Below are 19613 nucleotides of genomic sequence, written 5' to 3' on the forward strand. Positions count from 1 at the left end.
GTGCAGGAGGAGGCCATTTGGCCCTTCGAGCCAGGACAGCCATTCATTGTGATCATGGCTGATCATCTACAATCAGTAACCTGTGCTTGCCTTCTCCCCATATCCCTTGATTCCACTAGACCCTAGAGCTCTATCTAACTCTCTTTTAATTTTATCCAGTGAATTGGCCTCCGCTGCCTTCTGTGGCAGAGAATTCCACAAATTCACAACTCTGGGTGAAAACGTTTCTTCTCACCTCAGTTTTAAATGGCCTCCCCTTTATTCTTAGACTGTGTCCCCTGGTTCTGGACTCCCCCAACATTGGGAACATTTTCCTGCATCTAGCTTGTCTAGTCCTTTTATATTTTTATATCTCTCTATAAGATCCCCTCTCATCCTTCTAAACTCCAGTGATAACAAGCCTAGTCTTTCCAATCTTTCCTCATGTGACAGTCCCTCCATCCCAGGGATTACCCTCGTGAACCTACACTGCACTGCCTCAATAGCAAGGACGTCCTCCCTCAAATTAGGAGACCAAAGCTGCACACAATACTCCAGATGTGGTCTCACCAGGGCCCTATACAACTCCAGAAGGACTTTGCTCCTGTACTCAAATCCTCTCGTTATGAATCTAATCTGACACCATTGAGATAATAATCTGCCTCCTTATTTTTGCTGTCAAAGTGGATAACCTCACGTTTATCTACATTATGTGTATCTGCCCACTCACTCAACCTGCCCACTCACTCAACCTGCCCACTCACTCAACCTGCCCACTCACTCAACCTGCCCACTCACTCAACCTGCCCACTCACTCAACCTGCCCACTCACTCAACCTGCCCACTCACTCAACCTGCCCACTCACTCAACCTGCCCACTCACTCAACCTGCCCACTCACTCAACCTGCCCACTCACTCAACCTGCCCACTCACTCAACCTGCCCACTCACTCAACCTGCCCACTCACTCAACCTGCCCACTCACTCAACCTGCCCACTCACTCAACCTGCCCACTCACTCAACCCTGCAACATCCTAACATCCTCTTCGCAGTTCACACTGCGACCCAGCTTTGTGTCATCTGCAAACATCTAATTCCATCCAAATCATTAATATATATTGTAAATAGTTGCGGCCCCAGCATTGAGCCTTCCCTTGCGGCACTCCACTCTCCACTGCCTGCCATTCTGAAAAGGACCTGTTTATTCCTACTCTTTGCTTCTTGTCTGCCAACCAATTCTCTATCCATGTCACTCCACTCTCCACTGCCTGCCATTCTGAAAAGGACCTGTTTATTCCTACTCTTTGCTTCTTGTCTGCCAACCAATTCTCTATCCATGTCAATACCCTACCACCAATACCATGTGCTCTAATTTTGTTCACCAACCTCCCGTGTGGTACCTTATCAAAGGTTTTCTGAAAGTCTAGATACACTACATCCACTGGCTCTCCTTCATCCGTTTTACTTGTCACATCCTCAAAAAATTCCAGAAGATTAGTCAAGCAGGATTTCCCCTTCATAAATCCATGCTGACTTGGACCAATCCTTTTACCGCTATCCAAAAGCGCCGTTATTAACTCTTTAATAATTGACTCCAGCATCTTCCCCACCACCGATGTCAAGCTATCTGGTCTATAATTCCCTGTTTTCTCTCTCGCTCCTTTCTTGAAAAGTGGGATAACATTCGCTACCCTCCAATCCACAGGAACTGATCCTGAATCTCGACCACTGCCAATCCTTTCCTGCACTCCAGGCTGGGCTGTCAACTCACCTAGACTCCAGCCCCAGTTCCAGACTGAGAGTCTGAAAAAGGGTCTGAACCTGAAATGTCACCTATCCATGTTTTCCAGGGATACCGCATGACCTGCTGAGTTACTCCAGCACTTTGTGTCCCTTTTGTGCATTGAGTTCTTTGTTTCTAATACTTATACAATGATAATCCCTTACTCGGTGATAGAGGACAATCGGAAATTACTGATCCCACCAGTTTTAACTTGGGTTTACTGTACTGTAAAAGCACCTGCCTCAACCATTTCCCCTGTTAGCTCGTTCCATGCACCCAGCACCATCTCTCCACTGATGCTGATGACGTGCTGAATGTTTGTAGCATTTTCTGTTTTTCTATTTCTCACAGCTATCCTGTGTAACCACTGCAAATCAGGATGTCATGTGAATCCCTACCCCCCCCCCCCCCCCCCCTCCCCCCCTCAACTACATCTCCCCTGTTTGAACTACGGGGTGCTATTTGAAGGGATGATGGAGTGCATTTAATTCTGACTGACAAAAGCAAGATGACCTAAGTCCAAGGGAGGGGGAAGGGAAGGGGTGACCCTGCCGTGTGCTCATTGGCTTTCCAGTCTCTTAAAACCAGCTGTGAGATGTTGCTGTTGTGAAACCCAACCCTGCTTAACCAGCGGGTTACGGGTTAATAATAATAATTTTATTTGTATAGCACTTTTCATACAATTGAATGCAACCCAAAGGTAACAAAGGGCTATGTTTACATAATCAGGCTGCAACAGGGATTGAGGTCTTTTGACTCAAGTCCGCACTAGCTCAATGTAAAATCAATCCAGCTCCTAGGCTGCAAGGAGAATAGTCCAACTTCTCCAGTCTGGCAACATCCTTGGAATCAGCCAGTAAATATCTGGAGATTCCTTAAGATCTCACCTTTCCTAATGTAGTGCCCAGAAATGGACTGCACGTCCCTCTGGAAATGGAACCATTGCTTTATAAAGGTTCATCATGACCTCCTCACTCTTGTACTCTCTGCCTAAAGCCCAGTGTCCTGGGTGGTCTTTGGTAACATTTTACCAACTGCCCTGCCACTTCCATTGAGCACAAAGGCTTCAATCTCTCTGGTCCTGTTCCCATTTAGAACTGTCTCCCACAATGTTCTCTCGTCCTTTCCCTATTGAAACGTGGCACATCAGTTTCTGCATTAAATTTCATCTCCCATGTGTCCAACCATGCCCCAATCTACTTGAGTCCTCACCATCCTCTCAAGGTCCACTACTTTTGTATGCTGTCACCGCTTCCCTCTACTGGTTCCATCAACACATTGGACCCACCAGATCCTCTCCTGCCGCTGGTTCCATCTCTCCCTCATTGGTTTCCATAATCACCTTCCTTTTATCAGATTCCAGCACAGGCTGCCTTTGTTTCCTGCTATGACTATCTTTACCCTCCTGACTTGGCTCCATCTGCCTTTTTCTCTGTCTCGCCACCCCTTTTCTCCCACCTAGCTCCAGGTTCCTGTGTTCCACATATAATCTACTGGCCTGTCAGCCATGATTACAATGAATGGCGGTGCTGGCTCGAAAGGCCAAATGGCCCCTCCTGCACCTATTTTCTATGTCTCCCCATCTCCCGCTTTCTGTACACTGTTCAAGGCAAGTGAAAGGATACCTCTGGAGTACAGAAGTGAAAGACACAACACGTGTCAGGGAATTTACTTAAAGAAACACTGCCGGCACTAGACTTCGAGGTTGGGAGATTTTATTAACGTGATATCTCTGTCTGCTGGAGCCAGACTGCTACAAGTAATTCAACGATATCTTGTATCCCATAGAACAAACGAGTCTACGTGACTAAAGTCATGCTTTAATTTTCTAGAGTATTAAAGAAAACACGCGCAACGTGATAACCTTTACCGTGCTACTTTCTTCCGATGGGCAGGTTTTTATATATTCACTGGGGACGGTTATCTGCAGCTGTTGATAAGTACATTCATAGGCAGTGAGGAGACATACAGGCAAGCACAATGGAGACATTATAAGCGAGTACCAAGTTTTAACTCTTGATTTGCCAAAGACGAACATTCATTCTTCCACAACACGCCATAGTGTGGTTGCAAACGGGACGAGAATTTACAGTGTAGAATTGTTCTCCATCTGGGGATTCACCAATGTTGGCAACCATCCTCAAGAGTGACACCAGAAACCTCCCTCCCCCCTCTCTCCCTCTCCCCTCTCCCTCTCCTCCCTCCCCCTCCACCCTACCTCTCCTCCCTCCCTCTCCCACTTCTCCCCTCCCTCTCTCTCTCTCCTCCCTCCCCTCCCCCTCTCTCCTCCTTCTCCCCTCTCCTCTCTCTCTTCTCCCTCTCTTCCCTCTCTCCTCTCTCTCATCCCTCGCTCTCCTCTTTCTCCTCCCTCCCTCTCTCTCTCTCCTCTCTCCTCCCTCACTCCATCCCTCCCTCCTCCCTCCCTCTCTCCTCTCTCTCCTCCCTCCCTCTCTCTCTCCTCCCTCCCCCTCTCTCTCCTCCCTCTCTTCTCCCTCCCTCCTCTCCCTATAGCTCAGCCCCCCGAGGGACTAAGAATTAAGATTATTCTTCTCACTTGGAAAATACCCTTTGTGTCTTTTTATTGTAGATGTTAAATCTACAATAGACCCAGAACCCCCCCCCCCCCCCGTGTACTGTCCGTGTTGCTAGGGCAGCTTACAGCCCAGTGGTATGAATTTTGATTTCTCTCACTTCAGGTAGCCCTGGCATTCCCTCTCTCTCTATCCCTCCCTCACCCAAGTCGCACAAGCTTTTCATTTTCACCCTACAAACAGCTAACTGGCCTGTTTCCTTTATCGTCATTACTTTTTTGCATCTCTTTCATTCATTGTTCTTTATCTCTCCACATCACCGTCTATATCTTTCGTTTCCCTTATCCCTAACCAGTCTGAAGAAGGGTCTCGACGTGAAATGTCACACATTCCTTCTCTCCAGAGATGCTGCCTGTCTCGCTGAGTTACTCCGGCTTTTTGTGTCTATCTGCTGTCTGTGTAATACTGACACATTCTCAAGTTCCCCTCTAAATAGTGACACACTCCAATTACTCTCCTCATTCCCCATTTACTGGTGCATTCCACAGGACCCCTGTACATACTAATACAACCCTGGAGCCCATCTGCACATACTGACACACTCCTAGGGACCCTGTTAAGCAACTGAACCATGCTATCAACAACTAGAGAGCGGTCCTGAGCTCCTATTTACATCATTGGAGACGCTCGGGCTATACCGGATTTTATCCCGCACTAAACATTATTCCCTTTATCATGTATCTGTACACTGTGGATGGTTCGATTGTAATCATGTCTAGTCTTTTCGCTGACTTATTAGCAGGCAACAAAAAACTTTTCACTGTACCTTGGTACACGTGACAAGAAACTAGACCTGTTATACCGACATACTTCCTGCGACCCTCTGTAAAAAAACCTGCCACATTCCTAGGAACCCCCTGTAAACACCAACACATTCCTGAAGTCCCCCTGTACCTCCAAAATGGGAGCAAGGTGCAGAATTAAAGTTAGATACAAAATGCTGGAATAATTCAGCTGGACAGGCAGCATCTCTGGAGAGAAGTCAGAGAGTTGTGAACCTGTGGAATTCTCTGCCTCAGAAGGCAGTGGAGGCCAATTCTCTGAATGCATTCAAGAGAGAGCTGGATAGAGCTCTTAAGGATAGCGGAGTCAGGGGGTATGGGGAGAAGGCAGGAACGGGGTACTGATTGAGAATGATCAGCCATGATCACATTGAATGGAGGTGCTGGCTCGAAGGGCTGAATGGCCTCCTCCTGCGCCTATTGTCTATTGGGTGACGTTTCGTGGTCGAGCCCCTTCTTCATATGCAGAATTGAAGTGATAGGTAACTGGAAGTTCACAGTTATTCCTGAGACCTGTTCTACAGAGCAGTCACTGAAACAAGCTGAAACGGGGGGCTGGCGCGATTGCGTCATGGAATGACGTGCCAAATCTAGCGCTGAGGTCATATTCCCGATGACGTAGAATTCATTGGACGTGATGTCATTTCCATGATCACTGGACAGGAAACACGTCACCGCCCGGAGCCCCGCCCGTCGTCAATCCTCGGATGAGTTTGCGGCGCATCTTCCACGGAATTATCTTTCATCTTCGTCATTGTACGGAAATCATCCTCATTACCCTGACCCCCCCCTCACCCTGACCCCCCCTCAACCTGACCCCTCCTCCCCCTGACCCCCTCACCCTGGCCCCCTGACCACCCTCACCCCCCTCACATTGACCCCCCTCACCCTGTACCCCCTCACCTTGAACCATCTCCCTGACCCCCACACCCTGACCCTCCCTCACCCTGACCCCCCTCACCTTGATCCCTCTGACCCCCCTCACCCTGGCCCCCTCACCCTGACCCCCCTCACCCTGACCACCCTCACCCCCACACCCTGACCCCCCTCACATTGAACCCCCTCACCCAGTACCCCCTCACCCTGAACGTATCACCCTGACCCCCTCACCCTGTACCCCCTCACCAAGTACCCTCTCACCCAGTCCCGCCTCACCCAGTCCCCCATCACGCTGACTCCTCTCACTCTGACCCCCCTCACCTTGACCCCCTCACCTTGACCCCCTCATCCTGACCCCCCTCACCTGTACCCCCTCACCTTGAACCCATCACCCTGACCCTTCTCCCCCTGACCCCCTCATCCAGTACCCCCTCACCCTGAACCCATCACCCTGACCCTTCTCCCCCTGACCCCCCGCATCCAGTACCCCCTCACCCTGAACCCAACACCCTGACCCCTCTCAACCTGTACCCCCTCATCCAGTACCCCTTCACCATGAACACATCACAGCAGCTCCCAGCCGACCTTCACCCTGTACTCCTTAAGCCTTTAACCTGCCTCTCCCTGAACCCTGTCACACCCCTCAGCCTGCACCCCATCTCTCCCTGAACTCAATCACATCTGCACCCCATCACATCTCTTCACCCTCTACTCCCTCACCTTAGACCCCATCACATCCTCTCACCCTGTACCCTCTTCTCCTGCACCCCTTACCCTGACTCAATCACACCCTCTCACCCTGTATCCCAACACACCTCCTCCAGGTGGCCCCCTCACTCAACCCTCTTGCTCTGAATCCCTTCATCCTGCACCCTATTACACTCCCTCCCAGCGTCCCCTCACCCTGAACCATCACACATCCTCCCAGCATCCCCTCACCCTGAACCCCCTCACCCTGAACCCATCACCCTGAACCCATCACACATCCTCCAAGAGGATCCTCACCCTGTACCCCCTCATCTTGTGCGCATCTATCCATGAACCCTGTCACACACCCTCACTCTTTACCGCCTTACCTTCTACCACTTACACAACTGCACCACCTTACCCTGACTCAATCACACCCCTTCCAACTGCACCCCTCACCATTTACAGAGACGTATGTGGCTCTTGTGTTTGAACAGGTTGCTGGGGTCACCAAGCGGAAGCGATGGAGACCATAACCTTTTCTCCACCGCTGTACAAACAGCGATATCAGCTGGTTGTAGAATTGGTGGAGAAATGTCAGGCACGTAAGGTGAGGAGAAAATGGGATCTATTTACTTGTTAAAGGTTAAATCTCAAGTTAAAGGTGTAATCATGGGCCTGTGCCAATCCTTGTTCCAGGTATACACTTCATTAACTTCACCACAAACTTCTACAATGCCCTCAACTTCACCTGGACTATCTCTGACACCTCTTTCCCCTTTCTTGATCTCTCTTCTCCATCACAGGGGACAGACTATTGACTGATGTGTACTATAAACCTCCTGACTCCCACAGTTATCTTGACTACACTTCCTCTCAATCTACCGCTTGCAAAGATGCTATCCTCTACTCTCAATTCTTGGGAGGAAGTTCATCTGAGATGTCCTTGATCTTCAGTGGTTTAGCTGTCGTAGATGGATCCCTCACCCGTGTCTCTTCTGTGTCCCAGAGTTCTACTCTTGCTCCCTCATCCCCCAGATGCAACAAAGACAGAGTTCCCCTGGTCCTCACCTTTCACCCCACCAACCTCCGCATCCAACATCATCCTCTGACATTTCCGTGACCTCCATTGTGATCCCACTACTAATCATTCTGCCTTCCGCAGAGACCGTTCCCTCTGCAACTCCTTGGTTTACTCATCCCTTCCCACCAAAACTACCCCCTCCCCAGGTAATTTCCCTGCAACTGCAGGAGATGTAACTGCAGTCCTTAAACCTCCTCTATCGACTATATGCAGGGATCCCAACAGTCCTTCCAGGTGAGACAGAGAGTCACATGCACCTCTGACCTCATTTACTGCATCCGGTGTTCCCGATGTGGGCTCCTGGACATCGTGGAGACCAAACATGGACTCAGCAATCGTTTTTGCTGAACACTTAGCTAGTTCTGCCAAGGTGTACAGGATCTCCTGGTTGCTATCTACATTATCTCCCCTTCCCATTCCCATACTGACCTTTCGGTCCTAGGCCTCCTCCATTGCCAGTGTGAGGTCACATGCAAACTGGAGGAACAGCGCCTCATATTTCACTTGGCGAGCTTACAATCCAACAGTATGAACATTGAATTCACCAATTTTAAGTAACTTCTACAAACACCTCCCTTCCCCCCCCCCATTTCCCCTTTCTCCCCCATCTTCTCTCACCCCCTCCCCAAAAAAAACAAGAGTTGCCAAGAAGTTGCCACCAGTGGGAGGTTGTGAAAGCAGATATGATAGCAACATTTGTGAAGCGTTTAGACCGGCACACAAACAGTCAGGTAATGGAGGTTTATTGTCCCTATACAGGCAGATTTGCAGTTTAAATGTTCAGCAAATGTGCCTATCCTGTGTTGTGCTGTTCTTTAACGCCTTTCTTCCAAACTCATTTCCTCCTTGCTGAGTTTCCATTTTGAAATATATTTTGGTTTGTTCTTCAATCTGAACGTCAGATTGGTTGTTTGTCACCTGGTTAATCCATAGGTGGCAGTTTGACTGGGGAACAGCATCACCTCAAGACCAAGAATGAAGGAATCTTGAGTAAAAAACAAACTGCTGGGGGACCTGAACAAATCTGTCTGGAGAAAGGCCCGATCTAAAACATCATCTATCCATTTCCCTTCACAGATGCTGCCTTCCCCACTGAGTTTCTCCATACATGAGCTCTCTCAGCACTAATCCCAACGTTGGCATCTTGAACTCTTCGTCCATTGCCTAAATGCCCATTTTATTTTGACAAGGAATTCTCACCTCCACCTACTGTTGACTCTTTCTCTTGTCTCCTATATTTTTGTTCCTCTTGGACACTTCCCTCTGGCTTTTACCCTCTCGTGATCTTTTCATTTCTAACTGCTGACATGACATCAACTACCCTGACCTCTCACTCCCCTTACCCACTCCAACCTCACCCCCTTTGACCCCTTTGCTCTCTGTGCCCAACCCAACCTCGTCATCCAGTCCAAGTGAATGATTTCAACCCAAAACACATCTGTCCATTTCCTTCCACAGATGCTGCCTGACCCACTGAGTTCATCTAGCTGCTCTCCTTATTTTTGCATCATACATTTGTACAACATCATTAATGTGATGAACAGAATATAAAGGGATTACCTTCATCCTCTGGCATTTGCAGGTGAAGTAACATGAAGGTGTAACGGTTTGGAAAATGTTATTTAGTGATTCTCTGCCCTCTCCTGTGTCCAGGTGGCAGATTTGGGATGTGCACGATGCACACTACTATCTCGGTTAAAGTTCTGCAGTTTTATTGAAGTTCTTATCGGAGTGGACACAGACTTGGAACTTCTGAAGGAAAACATGTAATTTGATTTTGATAAATGCTTTTCTAAGATTTTCCAATGGACTTTGATCGGCCCATTCCCTTTCTGCTTTGTAAGAAGATGCCTTCTTCACTTATTATCAAGTCGAGTTTACTGTTACATGCACAAGTATGGTGAGGTCCAGGTGCAATGAAAATCTTGCTTCCAGCAGCATCACAGTAACATACAGTAAGTAAACACACTAAAACATAACATACATAAGTTACACAAATTGTATAAAACAGTGTGCAAAAAAACAGGACATTGATGCAAAACACATTTAGAAAATGAGCCCATGCTGGTGCACGAATTCCATTGTTCTATTCTGATAGTTGTAGGAAAGTAGCTATTCCTGAACCTGGTGGTGAGGGACCTGGGGTACCTTCTGCCCAAGGCAGTTAGCAGAGGCAGTGAGTAAAGTGAGACTCCTTGATAGATGCTGCCTTCTTGAGGCAACACCTCTTGTAGACGCTTTTGATGGTTGGGAGGGTTTTTGCCAATGAAGGGCCAGGCTGAGCTCATTGCTCGTTAGTCTCTTACATTACGTTGCATTCCTGTGCATTGGAACTGCCACACCAGACCACAGGTTTCTTCTCTGAAGACCATTAGTTTAGTTTAGATACACAGCCCGGAAAGACGAGTCCACCGAGTCTGCGCAGAACATGGATCCCATACACTAGCATTATCGTACAGACTAGGGATAGTTTACAAATTTTACCAAAGCCAAATTAACCTACAAACCTGTACATCTTTGGAGTGTGGGAGGAAACTGGAGCACATGGGGAAAACTCACGCAGTCACTGGTAGAACTTAGAAACTCTGTACAGACAGCACCCGTAGTCAGGATGGAATCCAGGTCTCTGGCACTGCAGGGCAGCATCTTTACCACTATGCCACCGTACTGCCTCAAAGTGAATATAGGGAGACTGGTAAAGCCTCAACTGGAATATTATGTGTAGTTCTAGATGCTACAATATAGAAAGCATGTGGCGGTACAGAGGAGATTTACCAGGACTTGTAGGAAGGAACTGCAAATGCTGGTTCAAACCGAAAATGGACACAAAATGATGGAGTAACTCAGCCGGACAGGCAGCATCTGTGTAGAGAAGAATGGGTGACGTTTCAGGTGGAGACCCTTCTTCAGACTGAAAGTCATGGGAAAGGGAAACGAGAGATGTAGGTGATGTTGTAGAGAGATATAGAATAAATGAATGAAAGATATGCAAAAATGATAAAGGAAACGGCATTGTTAGCTGTTTGCTAGGTGAAGCTGGTGTGACTTGGGTGTGGGAGGGATGGAGAGAGGGAATGCAGCGGTTAATTGAAGTGAGAGAAATCAAAACTCATACCCCTGGGCTGTTGGGTGCCCAAGTGAAATATGAGATGCTGTTCCTCCAATTTGCGTTTAGCCTCACTCTGACAATAGAAGAGGCCTAGGACATATGGGGAGAATAGGGTTACAGAGTGTGGATGATGGGATGAATGGCCTCTTCCTGTGTTGTAAGGGAGTACAGAAATGAAAATGTGACTCATAGGATAGATGAGCCTGAAGGTGGCCAGAGATGGGATTGGGTGTGAGTGTGCGTGAGTGACTGATGTGGTCATTGTGTGTGGGTAGGAGGGGGGTAAACTTTGGGTGGGATTGCTGTGAATTATGAGCTTGATGCTCCAGTGTTACTCAGACTAGTTGGGTGAGTGGGCAATTTCTTGGCAGATGCAACTTGACAGAGATGTAGAAGAGGTGATCTATTGCAGATGTAAAATCAGACCAGAGAATTCACAGTTTGATTTTACAGCCACAGATTATCTGAATGGTGACGATTGGGAAATTGGATGTTGTGGACTTCTGGGAGATGTCAGTAAAAACAAGGGCAGCAGTTAGAAAGGCAGATGATATGGTGATCTTTGCTGGAAGGGAACTTAGGTCCAGGAGCAAGGAGCCTTGCTGCAGCTGGACAGAGTTATGAGTCTCCTTCTCTGAGGAACGGTGTTCTTGTTTTGGGGGGGAGTGCAACAGAGGTTTACTGGATTGAATCCTGGGTTGGTGGCACTTGTCTGGTTAGGCCTATGTTCTCTGGAGTGAAGCAGAATGAAATGGCATCTCATTAAAAGCTATACAATTCGAACAACTGGACAAGTCCTAAGCAAGAAGGTTTCAGATGATGGGAGGGTCCAGAACAGCTTTAAGAAGGAGGGTGTGCTGTCTAGATCGCAAGCGGGAGAAATGTCTGTGAATTCTCTGCCATAGTCAGATGTTGAGCACATTCGGAACCGGCACTGATGGGAATTTGGGCCCAGAAGGTATGCCAGTTAGCTGGGAGCGTGCGTGAGGTATAGGATTCTCCTGCAAAGATTTTTTTTTTAAAACCCTGAAACTTCCCACACATATTCACAATTGTGCGATTTTCCCTTTGAACTTTACACTTTTGGCAATGATGAACTCGGGTTCTTGCTCCCACCAGGTACCGTGTCTCCCCCTTGCCCGGTGATTACCTGCAGCCCCGGCCCACCCCACTGACAGTGAGGCTGTACCAGGGATCTGTCGCTGTGAAGGACTCGCGCATGCTGGATTGTGATTTTGTTTCGTGCGTTGAATTGTAAGTGTTTGTATTGGCTTACTCTTATTGGCGCATGAGATACAGTAAAAAACTTTGCATTGTGTGGCAAATCATTTCGATGATGATTCAACGGTACTTTATTGTCACATGTACCCAGATAAAGTGAAATTATTTGTTTTGCATACAATTCAGTAAAATCATACTATACATAAGCACGGTCATAAATAAGTATAAACGTACAACGATTATAGTGTAAGAATAGTAGACTTCACCAAGGCAGTACACAAAGAGGTGCCACTTTACTGGCACCACCTTGTGCCCTTCAGCTTTCACGTTCTTAGACTCTTATCTTAGCTGTAAAGGCCCGTTGTCCTGCTGGCAGCACTGGGTTGGTGTTGCAGGGATCAGCCTGGCCTGGTAATGCTGTTGATGTCCTCCACTGCTGCTCCACCGCTGCGTCCAATCTACACACTTGGCCTCTGTGGGGCCTCCAGCAGTAGCTCTGTCCCTCTGGGTAGAGGTAAATCGGACAGTACCCTAACTTATGGACTTGATTCACTGGAGGGGATGCTCACCTTAATTAGAATGCTTCAGTTATGAGGGAAGACTGGAGAGGCTTGGCTTGTTTTCTGTGGAGTAGAAGAGGCTGAGGAATGCTTGAAAGAGGTATACACCATTATGAGCACATGGATGAGGAAACTTGACCATAGCAGGTGTTTATGACGAGAAGGTATAGGTAGATGAGAAAGTGGGATAACATAACTAGTGTGAATGGGTGATCGATGGTTGACGGACCCGTTGGGCTGAAGGGCCTGTTTCCATGCTATGTCTTTCAATCAATTCAATTAGCCACCCTCTAGTTATCTGGCACTTCACCCGTCTAATGATGATCTTATTGAGACTAGAGCACTTGGATGCAACCGAACTGGAATGATAAAATGCTGGAGTAAAATGCTGGAATCTGAAGAAGGGTCTTGACCCGAAACATCACCCATTCCTTCTCTGCAGAGATGCTGCCTGTTTCGCTGAGTTACTCCAGCATTTTGTGTCTATCTTCGGTTTAAACCAGCATCTGCAGTTCCTTCCTACACATAATTATGGGCTGGTTAGTCTGACTTCAGTGGTTGGTAAGATTTTAGAGTCCATTATTAAGGATGAGGTTTCGGTGTACTTGGAAGCATATTGTAAAATAGGCCAAAGTCTGCATGACTTTGTTAAGGGGAGATCTTGCCTGAGAAATCTGTTGGGATTCTTTGAGGAAGGAACAAGCAAGATCGACAAAGGAGAATAAATGGAGGTTTTTAACGGATTTTCAGAAGGCCTTTGATAAGGTACTGCACGTGAGGCTGCTAAACAAGAAAAGGATCCATGGTATTAGAGGCAAGGTAACTAGCATGTATAGAAGACTGGCTCACTGGCAGAAGACAAAGACTGGGATTCTGGTTGGCTACCAGTGGTGATCTGCATGGGTCAGTGTTGGGTCCGTTACTTCTCATGTTTTATGTTTATAATCTGGATGATGGAATTAGTGTCTAAGTTTGTGGATGATCAGTAGATAGGTGGAGAGACAGATTGTGTTGAGGAAGCAGAGATTCTGCTGAAGGTCTTGGACATGATGGGAGAGTGCGTAAAGAAATGGCAGGTGGAATACGGTGTAGCAAAGTGTACCATCATGCACTTATAGACATAGACTATTTTCTAAATGGGGAGAGGACTCCCAAATCAGAGGTGCAAATGAACTTGGGAGTGCTGTTGCAGGATTCCCAAATGGTTAATTTGCAGGTCAAGTCGGTAGTGAAGAAGACCAATGCAGTGTTAGCATTCATTTCAAGAGGACTAGAATATAAAATCAAGAATGTAACACTGAGGCTTTATAAGACGCCGAGCAGGTCACATTTGGAGTATTGTGAGCAGTTTTGGGCCCCATATCTGAGGAAGGATGTGCTAGTGTTGGAGAGGGTCCAGAGGAGGTTTACGAGAATGATTCCAGGGATGAATGGGTTAACCTATGAGGAGCATTTGTTGGCTCTAGGCCTGTACTCACTGGTGTTTATAAGAATGAGGGGGGGGATCCCATTGTATTATACCGAATAAAGAAAAGCCTAGATAAAGTCAATGTGGAGAGGATGTTTCCAGTAGTGGGAGAGTCTAGGCCCAGAATAAAAGGATGTACCTTTAGAATGGAGATGCAAAGGAATTTCTTTAGCCAGAGTTTAGTGAATCTGTGTTTGTGTCATACCTTTGTTGCTTCGCACAACCAAAACGGTACACCATAGTGCCACAATGTTTGCACCATGTTACTCACCATTATCCGGGCATAATGTCTAACAACTATCATTCAAATTGAAGCTACATTTTTAAAGCTACAGAGATTTTAAAGTTTAAAAATTCACTTTCTAACCCATTTCCTGAAAGTGCTCAGTATATGATGTCACATCATTTGCTCCTCACTTGCCAAAACAAGATGGCCGTCGGCAGCGCCGCCGCCCGCCCGCGCTCAGTTGTTCCCTCTCCCCTCTCCCCTCACATCTCTCCCTGTTGGCCTATTCCTCAGGTGGGGGGAGGAGAGGGAGAGGGGGTGGGGAGGAGGGGGTCGGGGAGAGTGGGGGTGGGGGAGGAGGGGTTGGGGGAGGTGGGGGTGGGGGAGGTGGGGGTGGGGGAAAGGGGGCAGTGGGGGTGGGGGGAATAGTGGGGGTGGGGTGAAGGGGGACAGTGGGGGGCAGGAGTGGGGAGGAGGGGGTGGGGGGAAGGGGGGGGTGGCAAGGAGGGGAGAGTGGGGGTGGGGGAAGGGGAGGAAGGTGGGGGGGAGGGGAGGGGGAATAGGGGTGGGGAGGGGGGAATGTGGGTGGAGGCAGGGTTGTGGGGGTGAGGGCAGGGGAGGGACAAGTGGGGGTGGGGTGGGGGAATGGAGTGGGTCAGTGAGGGAGGAGGGGGGGATAAGGGGGATTGAGTAGGGAGGTTGAGGGTGCTACACCAATACACGAGAGGCTTTGGGTCCAGTGCTCACTCAGTGCCACCCTCTCCTCTTCCCTGTTCCCCCTCTACGAGGAATAGGCCAACAGGTTCACTTGGTTTAGTTGGTTATTAAAAGCAGAGATTGATAGGCTCTTAATTAGTAAGGGCATCAAAGGTTACGGGAGAAGGCGGAGAATAAGGTTTGGGGGGGGAATAGATCAGCCAAGATTGAATGGCAGAGTAGACTCGATGGGCCGAATGGTTTAATTCTACTCCAGTGTCTTATGTTAGTATGGTCTTACTGTAATATAGACTATCCTCAAGACATCTTAATTAACTATTCCAAGTTCCCTCTCCTTCATGTATTTCTCCACAATAGAGGAGAAATCCTCATTCATCTCCTGTGACTCCACACATAGACGACCGCTTTGGGTTCTGTGGGGCCCTATTCTCTCTCTCATTGCCCTCTTTTAAAGTACAGGCACTTCCCGACTTAACTAATAGGGTTGCGTAAAATCTGACTTACATAAGGCTTTACGGAACGTAACCCTTGCATAAGTCGAGGAGTGTCAATACGATAAAATCCCTTTGGATTCTCCTAAATCTTATCTGCCAGAGAGTAATTTGATCCAAGTTTTCAAGCAATTAAACTTTAACATTTGAAGTTTGAGACGCTTTGCCAGAGTTTGCCAGGGAAAGAATTCCAACAAAATTCCTCGCTGACCTATTGGGTGTTTCCAGAATTTTCTGTTTTTATTTTCCTATGAACTTCCATTTCCTCTCACATTTAATGATTGCTTTGTAGGGACCCTTATAGAGCATCAGAAAATACATTGGTACAATGTATTCCTTGAGGATTTCTTTGTAACGATAATGCAAAATATAATTTATTTTTATCTAATTTGATCCATTTCTTATTCCTTATTCAGAGTAGAGCACTTGGATGCAACCGAACTGGCAAGATTTTCAGAAGTGTTGTTTGGTTATATGAACCCAGCTGTAGTTGTAATAACAACTCCCAATGCTGACTTCAACCCCTTGTTCCCAGGGGTAACCCAATTCAGACATTGTGACCACAGATTTGAATGGAGCAGATCGGAATTTCAAGATTGGTAAGTGGACAGGACCATCCCCCGCAGAAACACTGGAGACTAGAACCGTAAAGTCATTCATAAGAAAATAAAAGCCGGAGTAGGCCGTTCGGCCCTCAACCTTGCCCCACCAATTGATCTGATCAAGGCTGCTCTACACTGGCGTCAACTCCGCAGTGCTAATTCCCCACTGCCCTCATCTTAATCTTTCAGAAATGTATCTACTTCCTCTTTAATACCCTCAAAGATCTGGCTTCCACAAACCCCAAGGATAGAGAATTCCAGAGATTCACCACCCTCTGTGAGAAGCAGCTCCATTTTAAATGCCTGTCCCAAATATTGTGACTGCAACCCCTCGTTCAAATTCCCCACTCATGGAAATCATTCTATATCTTCTTCCTGTCCCTTAAAGATCTAGCAAGTCTCAATAAGATAATCCTCTAAACTCTACAGATCTAGGTACAGCACAGAATCAGGCCCTTCATCCCACCATGTCCATGCTGATCATTGACATCCCATCTGCACTAATCTCATTTACCAGCATTTGGTCCATATACTTCTGCCCCAGATTTCCACCGCGTGCTAGGTAAATAATTTCTTCCTGAAATTCCCTCTGAATCAAATACCCCCTGAACCCCAAACTCTCCCCGGTAGTTGAAGATATCTCTGCCACAGGGAAAGATTTCCTAATATCTAGCCTCTCACTGCCCTTCACAATTCTGTGTACTCGTTGAAAGTTAAAAAGCTGCGCACACAGTTGTGAATTACTAGCAGCCCTCAGCTCTCCCCCCGCAGGTGTCTGGACATTGGATGTACAAACGCCTACTCCGTGGAGTTCACTGGTGTGGGCGTCGGGCCCACAGGTACAGAAACACTGGGCTTCTGTACTCAAGTAGCGATCTTCCGCAGGGATCCTTCAAGGGCAACCAAAATCAAGATGAAGAACTCTGAGTTGCTGTACAAGCAGGTGAGTGTTGTGGTCAGAAGGGAGTGAAGATTATAGAGAAAGCACCTGTAGTCACAGTGACCAGCGGCCAGTGTACACTCCTCTTGCTCCCCCCTCCTTTCGCTTCTCCTTTCTCCTTTCGCTTCTCCCTGTTGTTTTCTCCCGTCCCACTTTCACTCTCCACCCCTGCCCCGCTCTCTTCTCCCTCCCTGCTCCTGTCCCTCACTCCACTCTCCCCCCCCCCCACCCACTCAGTCAGCGAGCTGAATCTCTGTCCCCACATCCTGTGAGTGTTCTTCCTAAATCATCAAACCTCCGTAACCCAAATCCATCAACAAGCCACCTTTTTCTTGGATTCCTGTGTGTTCAGGGATTGCCTCTGTAAGCGTGCTGTGAAGCACACTGTGGCTCTTTGTTAGTTCTTCTCTCTTGTGTCACAGGTTTATGAAGTTGTTTACCCAAGTCTGCATAATCCGAAAATCTTGCACGATGCCATCCTGAATGAGGTGATCTTCGCTGCGGAATGTGTGAGGCGGCGTTTCATGGACATTGACGATGGCGGGCAGAGTGAATGGAGGAGGAGCAGAGAAGACGGCGAGGAGTGTACACTGGCCACTTTTAGCCCGGAGGTCAGCGGCCCATCGGTCGGGGGGAGCCCAGAGGTCGGGGGGTGCCCCGAGGTCAGCTGGAGCCCCGAGGTCAGCTGGAGCCCCGAGGTCACCAAAATCGGTGTTCAGCTTCACATTCCCGTGTCCACTTTCTTCACCAGGCCCAGAATCCGGCAGCTCAGTGGCTCCCTCCAGCAGCTGCAGGAGGTGCTGCAGGCGTCTGACCGAGTGAAACTCAGTCACTGCGGTTCCTCAGTCCTGTATCCAGCCGGGGATGAGAACTGATCAGTGGCAGGAACTGAAAATAAAAATTTCTTCAGATCAGAGTGCAGGAGCTTTTGCTCATTCTAACAGCTCTCTGGGGCAAGGGTGGTGAGTAGAGACTCTGGGAAAGCGTCACCTTCTCTCACGACTGTTTGGTATCCTGGTATCTGTGGGGACAGGAGAGGCATCACAGTCTTGCTGTTCATTCCCTGGGCTGTTTTACCTGAGTTGTGATGGATTGTTTAATGTATATGAACCGATACCGGGTTGTTAATGGAGAAAGATGATGATACAAGAGGCCATTGAGGATACCTTGATTCATTGAAATCAATTATCTACATGCCCAGTATCCCACAGAGGATCACACAGAAATGGGCCTTCTGGCCCACTGGGTCTGTGCTGACTGGCAAGTATGTATTGATACAAATCCCATTGATAAAGCAATGGCTCTGTAACCATATACACCTCAGCAATTAAAATGCTCATGCAGAAGCTTCTTAAATGTACTTGCCTCCACTACCTTCACAGAGAATTAATTCCAGAATTTAACCTAGCTCTAGGTGAAAATGTTCCTCCTCGGTTCCTCTCTTAATCTCATACACATACCCAAAAGATATTCCATACTTTGACCCCTCTGTCACAGGGAAAGACTTTTATCAAGTGTCCCGAACATACCCCTCATAATTTTATACACCTCATGTATATGCATTTGTGCAAAAATGCAGTCATTTTCGGTCCCAGTACCTAGCACTGGAGGGTGACCTGTTTCCAGTTCTGAGGGCACTGAGAGGCCAGTGTAGGACCATCAGAGTCTGTCACAAGTGGGCAGGCATGGAATAGAATACTTTATTGTCACGTGTGACAAGGCACAGTGAATTTATTTGCTTGCATACACAAGATATACAAATAGCGGCCACCTAGGGCGCTGACAAAGTTACAAAGTACGCCGGGTCCTCCTTGTTGTTCTCCCCCACCCCTACCACAGCAGTTCCCCCACGTCGGGTCCCCATTGTCCATTGGTTTCACCCCCTCCCTCCCCATTGTCCATTGTTCTACCTCTCCCTCCCTTACGGTGGTTCCCCCATCCCTCTTTGATCGCGGACCGCAGGTCGACCGGCGAGGCTTCGCCGCTGCCACCGCGAGGCTTCACCACTGGCGAGGCCTCATCACCGCGAGGCTCCGCTGCTGACGACTTACCGCCGCCAAGGCTTCACCGCTGCCGAGGCCCCACCGCTACGAGGCATCACCATCGCCACTGCTTCACCGCTGCCGAGGCCCCACCGCCACGAGGCATCACCACTGCCACCGAGGCTCCATTCGGCCGCCCGGCTCTTCCACAGCATTCTGTGAGGCCTGTGGGGGCGAGTTGGGCTTACCCGACAGGTCCTGGTCTCCGGAGCAGTTTGTTCGGCAGGTGAGGGGGGAAGGGGGAGTAGAGATTGTAGGGTGCCTTTTCTGCCCGGCTTCCTTGTGCTTCCAGATATTTGGCGTCTCCTTGATAATTTGCCATTGCAAGGTCATGGGTCAGGGAATCCCAGGGGGCAATGGGACGTAGGTCGCCTTCCAGCCTCACCTGATGACAGCACCGGTTCCTGACAGGACCATCAGAAAGAACCTGGAAAAGATGGAAGGAGGACTT

At 48.2% G+C, this 19613-nt stretch overlaps 1 protein-coding gene across 1 annotated transcript; it reads left to right on the plus strand.

Annotated features, from left to right (window-relative positions):
• Positions 1-5805: 5805 nt before the first annotated feature.
• Positions 5806-18462, plus strand: henmt1 (HEN methyltransferase 1). Its single transcript, XM_078409935.1, has 7 exons — positions 5806-5892; positions 7200-7312; positions 9440-9552; positions 12015-12149; positions 15995-16177; positions 16952-17123; positions 17543-18462. The coding sequence occupies exons 1-7, from the start codon at positions 5844-5846 to the stop codon at positions 17993-17995; spliced, it is 1218 nt and encodes a 405-aa protein (XP_078266061.1). The 5' UTR covers positions 5806-5843; the 3' UTR covers positions 17996-18462.
• Positions 18463-19613: the final 1151 nt, after the last annotated feature.

Source organism: Rhinoraja longicauda, chromosome 13 (assembly GCF_053455715.1).
Source record: "Rhinoraja longicauda isolate Sanriku21f chromosome 13, sRhiLon1.1, whole genome shotgun sequence".
NCBI lineage: Eukaryota > Metazoa > Chordata > Chondrichthyes > Rajiformes > Arhynchobatidae > Rhinoraja > Rhinoraja longicauda.

Bases quoted from the DNA above. Each gene is read 5' to 3' on its own strand.
- henmt1 (XM_078409935.1), top strand. From the start codon at position 5,844: ATGAGTTTGCGGCGCATCTTCCACGGAATTATCTTTCATCTTCGTCAT. The intron at 5,893-7,199 runs GTACGGAAATCA...GTGTTTGAACAG, and splicing joins TATCTTTCATCTTCGTCATT to GTTGCTGGGGTCACCAAGCG. The intron at 17,124-17,542 runs GTGAGTGTTGTG...CTTGTGTCACAG, and splicing joins CTGAGTTGCTGTACAAGCAG to GTTTATGAAGTTGTTTACCC.